Source organism: Xiphophorus couchianus, chromosome 23 (assembly GCF_001444195.1).
Source record: "Xiphophorus couchianus chromosome 23, X_couchianus-1.0, whole genome shotgun sequence".
NCBI classification, from domain to species: domain Eukaryota; kingdom Metazoa; phylum Chordata; class Actinopteri; order Cyprinodontiformes; family Poeciliidae; genus Xiphophorus; species Xiphophorus couchianus.
The window spans coordinates 24,225,877-24,238,421 of record NC_040250.1 but is presented as its reverse complement, the minus strand read 5'-3'; the positions used below and the strand labels follow the sequence as shown (position 1 = coordinate 24,238,421).

The following is a 12,545-nucleotide window of genomic DNA, read 5'->3' as shown; positions in this document are numbered from 1 at the left end:
AATAAATAAAAAATATATATAATTACAGATTTCGTGAAACTCTTAAAGTTTTTGCTGGCATAATGCTCAGTCTTGAGGGGGGAAAAAAAAAACATGGGTTGCTATGGTTGCTAAGCAGTTAAGCTACACTAGCCGACTAGCTTTGAGAAACAAACTCTTCTAGCTCGCTCATATTTAGCTCTTTCTACACATATTATACACCAAAACGTAGGTTTCTCCTCCGGCGAACAGAAAACGTGACCCTCACTGATATGACATTTACAGATTCACGGTAAATCGGCAGGAGGAAGTGAGAAGTAATCTGATCCTCTCACTACCTGCCTGCTTCCCACGGATCACACTGACAGCGCAGCGGTGTGAGTGGGGACGTTTGTATGGCTTGTGCTGCAGGTCCGTCTTGTGCTAGAGCTCTGAACTAATGCACAAAATGTGACTCATTGAACCCGAGCGTGTCGGTCACCTGTCAGTGTCTCAAAAGCTTTGCTTGGTTGGTGTTTTATTAACCCTTTGGGGCTCAAAGACGGCGGTATTTACAAAAGTTTGAAACAGCTAGCTTAGCATCCGACACATATCTCCTCCCTCCTGACTTGTTGATCAAATTGCCGACTTTGCCTGAATTCACACGCCACATGATTTTTTTTTTTTTTTACCACTGTCATAAACAGCAGCCTTAAAAACATACAAAAGAGAGTTGCTGACTAGTTCTTTTCCCCCCATACATGCTAGGCTACCTGTATATCAAGGTTACTTTGTCTTTCAACAATACGGAGAAGCTCAGATAAGGGAGCCGTTGATGAGCCATCAGTACGTTGTTTGGTGTCAAAGCTATCATATCCCTGATTTTTGTTTACTTTCCTTATAATGACGTAGGGCAGTAGCAACCCATATGCTTGTGTAACCCCTGGTGCTTGGCTAAAAACTACACGAGTAAATCTGTAATGAGCGGGAGGTGTGTGTTTACAAGGAAAAACGCTCCAAAACAGACAGAATTACTTAGACCAGGCGTTTTGTTTATGTTAATTCATCACATGCTAAAAAGTTTAAAATTAGGTCAATGTGACAGAAGGATTCAGCTAAAAAGAAAAAAAATCCACGTACCAACCAACAGGCAACGAGATGTTTTGTTTTTAAAAAGATTCAAATACGCACATTTTTGAGGCTCTTTTACAACATTTCAGTCAAGTCTCTTGACTTACTAAGTATATGGTGTTTGCATTCTTGTACATCTAATTGAAATCATATTTGAGCATGCAGTGGGTAATATTCTGACTGTGTTTTTAATAGAGATAATTATTTATTACTTTCTTCCACGTCAGATGTTTTCATACGCTAAGATTGCTATGCCTTTAAAGAATTTGACGGAACCCGAATGATGCTTTATCAGTTTCTAATAAGTTGATATATGACATATCTGAGTTGAACTGAGACACACCTGTAGACGTATTTTAAAGCACAGCTCAAACGCACTACGACCTTGTGCGATTAGGAGAGTAAAAAAAGATCTAAACAAATCAGGCACAATATCAGACAGACAATGGTGGACCTCCACAAATCTGGTTCAACTTTTGATACAGATTCTAGATGCCAGAAGGCACCATGTTAACCTAAACAACAACATTATATGGAAATATCAGGGCCGGCCCAAGGCATAAGCAAACTAAGCAGCCGCTTAGGGCCCCAAGGGCATTAAGGGCCCCCCTCAGTGGAGCTGAGTTTTTTTTTTTTTTTTAGTAATAACTTCTATGTCATTATAATATGTTTGTTTTTACAATAATATATATTTGATAATGTATGTAGAAATCCTTATTTTATGGATTGAAAAATGAATAAAAATTGCTCTTGGGGCCCCCTGGTGGCCGCGGTAGGTATCACACGCTTTGCCGGTAATTTTAGCTGCCGTGCAACGTGCAGAGCATCCAAACGTCGAAAGCTCTGGTCAGAAGTTAAGTAAGCAAAACAATGTCTCAAAAAAGGATTTATCCTTCAGGGAGGAAGAATAGAAAAAAGCCAAGATAAAGGTCTGCTTTAATGTGTCTTGGTAATGTATTGTAAAAGATTTCAAAAGTTGCTAATAGAAAATTAGCTTGATGGCGACCTGGAACGGTCCAGTTCAACAGCCAAACATCTTTGCTAGGGTCTTTGTGTCAAACTGAGTTTAAACTTTAAATGAGTTGATTCTCATGGTTGGCTCTGGATATTTCTGAGGTATTTTTGGCTTCAGAACGCCGTGTTTGATGACGTTTGATAACAATAATTACAACTTCTCAATGTTTGACATTGTCTAGCAAAATGTTTTTACATCAGGCTACATGGCTGCTACATCGATGAGCTGCTCTATGCTGTTGTTGGGGATTTGTTGTTTGCTGCTGAGCAAAATCATTTTGTGGCTAAAACAAACATTATTTTTACATCAACTTCTAAGTTATGTGAAAATCATTTGAAGGCTCAGAATCAGTCCAGTACCGATCCACATTCTCTGGAGAAAGACTCAACTGGTATAAATTAGATTTTTAACTATTGGAGTTATGCTTAAGAGAAATTTATTTACTCAAAGAATGTCATGAGCATGTGTGTAGTAGTTGTGTTGTTGGCAACAGTGAAGTGAATATTGTTAACTTCAAATGTTCAGACCTGACCTGGTGGGCCGGTCTGTCAGTCAAATCTCTCACTGTGGAGCAGAAGAGGACAGACACTGATTTATAAACCTTTGCTGACAAAGATAAGATTAGGGGATAAGATCAGCTTCACATGTAAGTATCGGCCGATTACAATCCCCCAAAATTAAGGAAATCGGCGCCCAGAAATCAATTGGTCGATAAATCAGTTGGCCAATAAATGTATCCTGTTATACATCTATATGATGTAAACAGCACTGCCAGAGATGCAATAATTTTATAGCAGGTGTGTGAATGATCTAATGATCAGACTGCTGATTGAAGCCAGTCCACATTGTTAGCAGAACCTGAGGGCCCCAAAACCAAATTTTGCTTAGGGCCCCATGGAGGCTTGGGCCGGTCCTGGGAAGTATGAACACACTGGAAATGCCCACCTATCATAAATCTCAGGAAGGAGACAGGCTCGATGTCTGAAGATGTTTTGGTTCAAAATGCATCAACCCCAGAGCAAAATCAAAAGTGCTTGTGAAGACGTTTGAGGGCTAGGCCAAAGAGGTGTGCATGAAAGCAAAGCAAAAAATAAAAAAGGAGTGGAAAAGAAAGATATTGATTGTTTCTGTGATGAGAACATAGTGTGTTATTCCCACTACAGCCCCTCTGGTATCCTTACACACAACTTGACATACCGAAAATCTCAAAAGATCTCTTTATCTTACTTTAGATTTGTGTCTCTGATCACACCAAAATGTGACTAACTAGCCTATATGGCAGCAATAGCCAAACAACATTTTCTTTTCTTCTCCTAAATGTTCGTCTGTTTCTCTTCCAGAACTATGGCTTAGAAACAGAGAACCTCAGAACATTGTCCCACAAGCTCAACGCTTCAGCAAAGAACCTCCAGAACTTCATCCTGGGCCGACGGAGGGGGGGTCATTACGACGGACGAGCCTCCAGAAGGTTGCCCAACGACTTCCTTACGTCAGTGGTGGATTTGATTGGTGCTGCCAAGAATCTGCTCGCCTGGCTTGACAGGTAAAAGTTGTTCATCCTTAAACTATTTACATGATGGACTTACCATGTTGGCAGTCATCCGATGTGCTTGTGTTGGTGACTCTGGCATGGACACCACATCCAAGCGGATCCCACTTTGTCGGAGCAACTAGCGACATCTTGGAGAATAGAGTTTCGTCCTTAAGCGTGGAGAGATGGGGTTACCACAGGTTTTAGATTCACGACTGTATCATTTGTCAAAAGGCATGTAGAGGACAGACCAAGCAAATGAAAGTAGATGCTCTGGTCAGGCACCAAGAATACCATCCCAATCGTAAAACATGGTGGTTGTAGCATCATGGTTAAAGGGATGCTTTTCTTCAAAAGACACAAGGAAGCTGGTTAGTGTTGATGGGAAAATGGACGAAGGTAATTGGAAGCCAATCATGGACGAAATGCTAAAGACTGGAGACGGGATCAGACGTTCACGTTCCAGCAGGAAAACGACCCTAAATGTTCAGCCAGAGTTACAGACTTACTGCGTCTGAAAGTTTCACAGTGTCCTCTTGTAAAAAAAAATTATTTTATCATCTCATTTTTTCATGTTTTTATTGTGGACCGTCTTATATTTCTGGAATAATGATATGCTGATGATAAAACATGGTTTTCATCGGTGTTACAGTGCCTGGTTGGATGATTTCTGTCTTATCAAACGAGAGTTTTTTACAAAAGCACCTGTCACATTACGTCTTAAAGAAATACTTCACAGTTAGGACTTCAACAAAATGTCTCAAAATATATGCATTTTTCAAATCATTGCCATATTATGGCTTCCATTATATCCACACTGTAAAGAATTTCACTGTAAAAAACCCCCCAGTAAATTACTGACAACAGGGACACCAGTAATTTACAGTTGTTGTTTCCTTTTGTTTTTCTGACAGTTCACTCACTGTAATGTATTTTCACAGTATATTACTGTAAACTGAATTACAGTAGATTAACAGTAAACTAACAGTAACTTGCTGTCAGGTGAGACGACAGCATTTTACCGTTATTTCACCAGACACGTATTGTGATTAATTTTAACAGTATTTCACTGTTTATTGCATTACAGTAAACTATTGGTTTCATTGCAGTTTTACGGAATGTGCATATCAGTTAGCAAACGATAGTGAAATCTACAAATTCTTTTTGAATTATATATTTGAAATGTACAAAACGAGAGAAGATACAAATTTGATAAGATATTTCTGTTCACAGAACGCAAGGACAGATTTTCGGGTACAACAGCAACGTCAGAGCATGCATCACATTTTAGCTTTGACACAAGTCTTTAGCAAATGAAGGTGTTAATGACAGGGAGAGTAAAATGCAGAAAGAGGGAGCTAACACACATAACCGCAGCATTTGATTGGCATCCTCCACATGAATTGCTTTTCTGCCCGCCTCTCCCAAAGTAAAGTTGAACATGTGCTTCCTGTGCAGCCGGTGTATTTGTCTGACTACAACCTGCTTTCGTTTGTTTCAGGTCTCCATTCGCCAGTGTGACTGAGTATTCATTGCTGAAGAACAACATTGTGCAGCTGTGCTTAGAGCTGACCACCATTGTACAACAGGTGCTTTCACACATCATCACACTGTCACACTTTTCCACGAACAACGCAATAACTGGTCACATAGATTGAAAAAAAAGAGAGAAGTTTATATGGGGTGCCATTTGTAAAGTTGCATCATGAAGAATTAACAGCAAAGATTTAGTATATTTAGCTTATTGTAGAGAAAAAAAAAAAGGGTGTTCATTTTACAAAGTCATATTATCACCATATTATTCCTACATCTTAAATATCAGAGTTCCAAACTAAATATTTAATTCACAAGCTAAATATGCAATTTACAAACTAAAGTATTATGTAAAATCAACATTCTTTGAGATGTGCAGTAATGTTATCCCCTCAGATTCTTTCATGCATGTTTGAGAAATCCTTAAATATCCCATGGCAACCATTTGGCTGTACAAAATGTCTGGGTGGACTTAGCTCCACCTTCGAGGCGTAGCTCCTCCTTAAAGCTGCGGTTCCAAACTTCAGACTCCCCCTCAGCTCCTTCAGACTGAGGGGGAGTCTGAAGGAGCATTTTGCTAATTTTTTTGCAATTAGCAAAGAATTAGGTGTTTGCTAATTGCCAGCAGCAATTAGCAAACACCTGGTGGTACTGCGCATCAGCTGAGCTCATTATAGGAACAACTTCTCAGTGCAACACTGGTAAAAACTTTATTAAAGGGTTTATAGGGGAGCCATGTTGTGGTGACTTCCTGAAGGTGGAGTTTCAGAAAGAGCAGGAGTTTCTTAAACAGACAGAAGCCCAATTTCAAGGTTAAATTTTGAAGTCATATTTGATATATACAGCATTTTAATAACTGAAGATAACATACATAATATAAGATAGCACTTTGTGCTTTCAAAACACATAATACTGTCCCTTTTAAGGACAACATTCACTAGCAGTGAAGTCAACAGGTCCTGGTGGTGACCGAAACATGCCCCATCGTTTCCTGACCTCTATGTGAACACTTCCCTATGTTAATCCAGCACACTGCACCTCTTTAAAAGATAAATAAATAAAGCAGCTGCCGCATGCACACACTTTAGCCATTTCAATTATTTGGAAAAAAACTATGTCTTCTCTCTTGGACCTGGACTGTGCCCTCACAGTAAGAGCCTGCTCACAGTATGTATCAGTGTGTTTGTACTTGTGCCCAGAGCGAATCCTGCAGCTGAGCAGATAACGCCCAATCCCCACATTACAAGGGCCAAAGGAGATGGAACAGAAAGGGGCCACACCGTAGGTCCACAATAGGCCAAATGAGCCTGTGGCTGTCAGGGGACGCAGTGAGAGAGACAAAGGTGGCAGCAGTGTCTGCATTAATGCATCAAACAGATGTAATTGCTGCCTACCGTACACATCTGGTGGATTCAGTGAGATGCTTCCCAGAATTGCACAGATGCAGTCAAATATGTTGGCGCCTCTGGTGAAGACGTGGAAAAAGCCTCAAAATACATTCCCGTCTTTCCGCAGCAGAACGGTCTCACTTTAAAAACGGCTTCAACGGCAACATGTGCTATTTGTTCAGTGGGAGAATTAGAAATTCACAAATTTCATCTTAAATTTAATCCGCCCTTTCCTTTTTGAGGTTATTAAAACTTTTTTTGGCGTGTTTAATTAGTAATCTGCTGTCTGTCTCAGATGCCTATTTCTTTTAGCTTCAAACCACTGGCCTATATGAGGAAGCTCATTTCTTCTCCATCTCTATTCATTGCTGAAGAACTGCAGTAAATAATGGCATCTACGTGTCCCTGTCAACCATTACACAATATTTAAACACTTCTTGGTAATATGGGAGTGCTGTTGGAAAAGCCACTTCTCTCTTACTATCACAATTGAAAACATAGCATAGCATTCCTTTAATATTTGAAGCAAAGGATGCGTCTGAAGCTAAAAAATACTTCAAACATCAACAGAAGCTCAGCCATTAGTTTAACCTGGCTCATCTGTTGACTAGTTTTTTTTTTATTAACTGATTTATAATTCAGTAGCAAAATGTGCTCCATAGATTTACACAATTTGAACCAAGTGAAGCTGAACTATGCCACTTGAGCAGTTTTAGATCATTTATATCTTTTGTATGTGGCTCAATTACTGCTCTGAGTGTGTTGGTTTTTATCTGCAAAGGCGTTTTGTACAGTCTGTCTACTCCAGTTAGCAATTAATCGAGTGCTAAATTAGTCGACAATTATTTCAATAACCGATTAATCACAATGAATCCGATTAATCGTCTCAGGGATGTCAAACTATGGAAAACCAATCGGTATCAGTTCAAAAAGCTTCACGGACTGTCAGTAACAGCAATTGTGGTGATTGAGTTGGAAATATTTTGTTCCCTTCTCGGAATAAATGCACTCAAAGTTTGTTTTAATTTTAAATTTCTTTTGCGAGAGATTTCATTTCTATAAAAAAAAAAAATAAATGTATTTTCGCACATCTTCACCAGAAGTTCCATAAATTCTATTCATATCTGTTTTAACTATTAGCATCTCCTAAACAACATGTACATGTCGACTAAGCATGCTATTTTGACTAGAGCGTAGAGTGCTTTTTTCCTGGATGTTATATCTGGAGCAGAGAGATATTAGAGCTTTTGTGTGGAAGTTTTTGTTTGAATTTGCATTAATTGTTTGTCTTTCTCGGCTCCTCTCCCTTAACAGGACTGCACCGTGTATGAAACGGAGAATAAGATCCTTCATGTGGTAAGTGTTTGCCAAAAAATGGTTTCTAGAGATTCCTCATTTTTTGTTGTTGTTGTTAATACTAATGTGGATGGGATGTATCCTTACCCCCCCCCCCCCCCTCTGTGCAAAGTGTATTTTTAGAACATTTCAAAGAGACATTCAATAAGTGCGCCAAGCGCTTTGCCATTTCCAAACATTTTGTGTCAATCGATGCCAGGCAGAATCTGTGATTGTCATAAGCAGAGAAAGCATTTTAATTGATTCTGCACTCGGAACATAACAGTTTCATTAAAAGTGTCACATTTGAGCACACTTTGGCCTGAGATCGATTTGATGTGTGCCTGTGCTGGTTTGTTTTTGGGATAAACGCGTGTCTGGTGAAGTGCAAATAGGCCGCGGGCCTCTTGAAAGCTCTGCTGTAGGTCGTGTGTGTGTGTGTGGGGGGTGTGTGTGCGGGGGCGTACACATGTGCGATGGGGAACTGTCTGCATCCACGTGTGAAACAGAATGAGCAGCTAGTGTCTGATCCGGGCTGACAGTCGGATCGGGAGGCTTCCTGTTGTCATTCAAGGTCAGGTGGAGGGAGCGAAGCAAATAGTGTGCCGTGCAGAAAGAAAAAAGACTAAAGCATTTAGACAACATTAGATAATGCTTTCTAGAAATCTCTGCAACTCGAGAGCAAGTCATTCGATTGCATTTGAAATTTAACCTCGCTGACTGTGTGATGGCTCATCTGTCAAAATGAGCCCTTAAACCTTTTGGTTTAAGGTTTATAATGAGCTACAGCTCATTATAGCTCTCATTTGCAACATGCCTTTTTTTTTTTTACATATATAGAAAAATAACAACAGGCATATTTAAACACCTTTCTAGCAAGGTGCTTTGCCAGAAATGGGAGGTGTATGTGCGAAAGGAGACAGCAATGAAACAGAAAGGAGTTTTTCTAAATGGAGCTTCCCTAGATGTTTATTCATGACATGCAGAAAAATGTAAAATGAGGTTTTAGAGCCTTGAAATGATTCATTTGGCAACGACTCAAAAAGCAACACACGCATATCAGACGTTTTGCTTATATTAAGAAATAAATAAGCAGGATTTTAACTCTCATTAGCCTTTTGACCATTATTTACACGGAAACTGGACGACATACACAGGAAATTGAAATCGGAGAAGGTGCAACAACTAATAAGCTTCCTGTGTGAAATATATACTAAGAAAAGAGCAGGTGAAGCATTTTCCATTAGACTAACTGTCTCAAAGAGAAATAAAGGGGTGTAAAAAGTTGTCAGAGTTAAACTGAATGCTAATCATTGTTATTTACACTGTTTTACTGTACAGCAGAAATGCATACAGTTAGATAACTGTTTGAGACAATCGTAATAATTGCCTCCATTTTCCAGTTGTGTAATCACCAGCTACTGTGCAATTAACCATCATACGCAACCCTGACAAAACTTTAAAGGTTCATAAAATGTTAAACTGCGATGACATTTCTGAGATTCAAGTTTGTTTAGAGAGCATAGATCCACTTGGGTCTTGATCCCCATTAGACTTAACCATGAACTCCAGTCTCTGGGACTGAATAATCTGGATTTCTACAAAATGAAAAAGTAAAACAAACAAAAAAAGTTTTCTGTTCCAAGTAAGACATCAACTGCTTTTAACCATCTCAATAGAAATCCAGAAGGATTTGGTCTTTTCAGGTGAAGTGAAAAACCAACATTAGCAACACGAGCTGATTATTCTTCAGTATTGAAGTACTGCAGAAACTCCTCCTTCACTACCAGACACTGTACAGTACTATGTGTGTGTGCGCGTGGGGGGGTGGGCGTGTGTGTGTGACTGATTTAAAGATCTATTAATCTTCACAAGTGCAAATCAATATTCCCAGCTGTCACTTTGTCACTTGTAGGATTATTATTATTACTGGACAAAAATAGATTCAGATAATAATAGTGCGACAGAAACTCCATTACGTGGATATATTTACTGATTGAATTATGCAGCAAACTGCACTCAGACATAATTACGGCGAGTTTTAAATGCAGCATGGGTTTCATGTTGGTGACTATAGTGCAGTTGTATGTTAGTTCGCTTCTTCTCAATAATGCAAAACTCTGTGCTTCACCCTTCTCCGCTAGACTACAGCCTGCAGCAATCAGATGGACAGGATGTGTGTGTGTGTGTGTTCTGGAAAGATAGCATGAAGGGGTGCGCGCGTGTGTGAGCCTGCGTGTCTGATGGAGCGTGAAGTGCGCATGAGTGTTTTTATGTGCATGCATGCATAAGGATGAGAGGAATTACATAACACTGTCCTGGTTGTGTGTTCTCTCTCTTTTTCCCTCGTTTTCTCCCCTTTCCTCCCAGACTCTCCCTCCCGCCTCTCCTGCCTTCATGCCTCTCTCTTCTACTTTCAGTCATTTCCTCTCCATCTTTTTTCCAATGTCTGAGTATGTATATGTTCAGTATATGGATGTGTGTGTGTATGCTGTGGGAACATGCAGGTGCAGACAATGAATTATGTAACCGCGTTTGTTGTGTGTGTTAGCAAGCAGAGCTATGTGTCGTGAGGACGAAAATACAGGATTTCCTTTAGTGCTTAGCGCTTTGGCGTCTGGAACAACCACAGCACTATTTCTTAGTTCTTTATGTTCTAAGTCATTATTACGCAGAAAGAGATAGATTGTTTTAGAGTAAACACAAGAAAAGTATCTTATGCCCAGTCTAAGAACTATTGTTCTTAGACTTCCGTAAAGTATCTGGGCATAAGATACTTTTCTTGTGTTTGTTGGTTAATCTTAACCTTTAAGGGTTAAAAGAAAGTAAGTATAAAAGTATATTTAAGATAAAAGTATGAGGGTCACGTTGAAGTCTCAGTAGTAAATGGAGTGAACCTATATAGCACTTTTTCAATCATTTTGACCACTCAAAGCAAATGACACCCATTTGCACTCACAAACACAACGATTGGGGTTTAGTGCCTTGCCCAAAGAGAGGAAGCTGGCATCGAACCTACAACCTTCTGATCACAAGACGACTACTCTACCCACAGAGCCACAGTCGCCCTCTGTCTATCTGTCTTTATATAATTTTTTTCCAATTTTCTACGGTCTAATTGTGAGTATGTAAACGAAAAGTCAAGGCTGACTAAATGGAAGAAACAAAATCAGATGTAGTTGCCAGGTTTTTGTACACAAACAAGGACTTTGATTTGTAGTGCTTTGTTTTTTAAACAGCTTCGATATAATTTGATCAACTTTGAACACAAATGATAAATAAAAATAAAAAAAACCAAACCTTTTTTGTAGTAGGAGCTGTTAGAGGTTTGAAGAGATGCGACTATTTGAAAGTGGAGAATTCCCTGTGAGCTTTTGAATGTGGAGTCACATTCCACATTCACTAATATCTCGGGTTGAGATTAAACGATTATTTTATCGTTTCATACTTACATCGTTGTGCACAAAAATACTATTCCACTAAACGTCTCAGACTCGCCCTTATTTGCGCTCTTGCGTGTGTGCACGCATTAAGTAGGATAACCCGTGAGACAAAGTTGCTGGGATAAACGTCCGCCAAAGCGCTGCAGTCACTCAGCGGAGATTAAAAGGCAGGAAATGTTGCCGGTGATAAACGAACGTGCATGTGCAGCCGAGCAAATAGCCAGAGAAAATGTCAATCTTTGCTTAGAACAAAGGCAGGGAAAAGCTGCACCACTCAGCAGGCGTGTTTGCTCAGATTTAAGGAGCAAGAGGAGCTGGGAATTACACCCACAGTGCCGTCTGCAGTCATTTCTTCAAAACGAACGAAGGCAACAAATAAAAAGTGAGCTCCGCAAATTTCACCAAGTATCAGGCGGGCGTCGCAGGCTTGCCTGTGGACAGACTGTGACCAGGAAACGGTTTGTGTGACAGAGCGATGGGACTGGTGATGTGGAACAGTCTGATAAAATGATGTCTGTTTCACCTCCTCCAGCTAGGTCACAGCATCCCCCATGAGCCAAAACCAATCCCAATAACTTTCTGTCTTTCTCCTTTGGTTTCTCTCTCTGTTTTTTTTTCTGAACCTCCATCTTTGTCTTTAGTGTAAGACCCTGGCAGGGATTTGCGACCACATCATCTCTCTGTCGTCGGACTCTCTGGTATCTCAGTCGGCACATCTGGAGGTGGTCCACCTCACCAGCATCATGCCCAGCGAAGGCCTGGTGAGGACAACATTCGGAAATTCACGGACACACACACACAAAAACAACACACAATAAAAACTGTAATAATTTCATTTTAAAGTTAGAAATAACAGGTGTTTGTGACACAACGACGAAGTCATAAATCTAGTCTTGCACCGGAAAAACACAAAGTGTTACCAAGTATTTTTGATCTAGTTTCTAGTGCAGATATTGTAATGTGCATGGAAATGAACGTATAGATAACTTTTCAGCAAGATAGAGGAGCTTGTTTTAGCTCAATAATTTCATTATATTCTAGTTTCATTGGAAGATTACGTAACTTATCTTGTTTTGTCATAAGTGAAATTATCTACAAATAGCACAAGTGCTTTTTCATCAATGTTAAGGAATTATTGAATCAAAACAATCTTCTATGTCTTGTTGAAACGTTTGTTATTCTCATTTCAAGTGTTTTAAGATATTTGCACT

At 39.6% G+C, this 12,545-nt stretch overlaps 1 protein-coding gene across 3 annotated transcripts in view; it reads left to right on the top strand.

The window, feature by feature from the left end:
• LOC114139042 (connector enhancer of kinase suppressor of ras 2) overlaps positions 1-12,545 on the top strand; it is an 86,087-nt gene that overhangs the window by 33,790 nt on the left and 39,752 nt on the right. For all 3 annotated transcript variants that reach the window (XM_028008659.1, XM_028008660.1, XM_028008661.1), the window contains exons 3-6: positions 3,445-3,647; positions 5,137-5,224; positions 7,871-7,912; positions 11,976-12,095. In XM_028008659.1, coding sequence (XP_027864460.1) covers positions 3,445-3,647; positions 5,137-5,224; positions 7,871-7,912; positions 11,976-12,095 — 453 coding nt within the window. The remainder of the gene's footprint in view (positions 1-3,444; positions 3,648-5,136; positions 5,225-7,870; positions 7,913-11,975; positions 12,096-12,545) is intronic.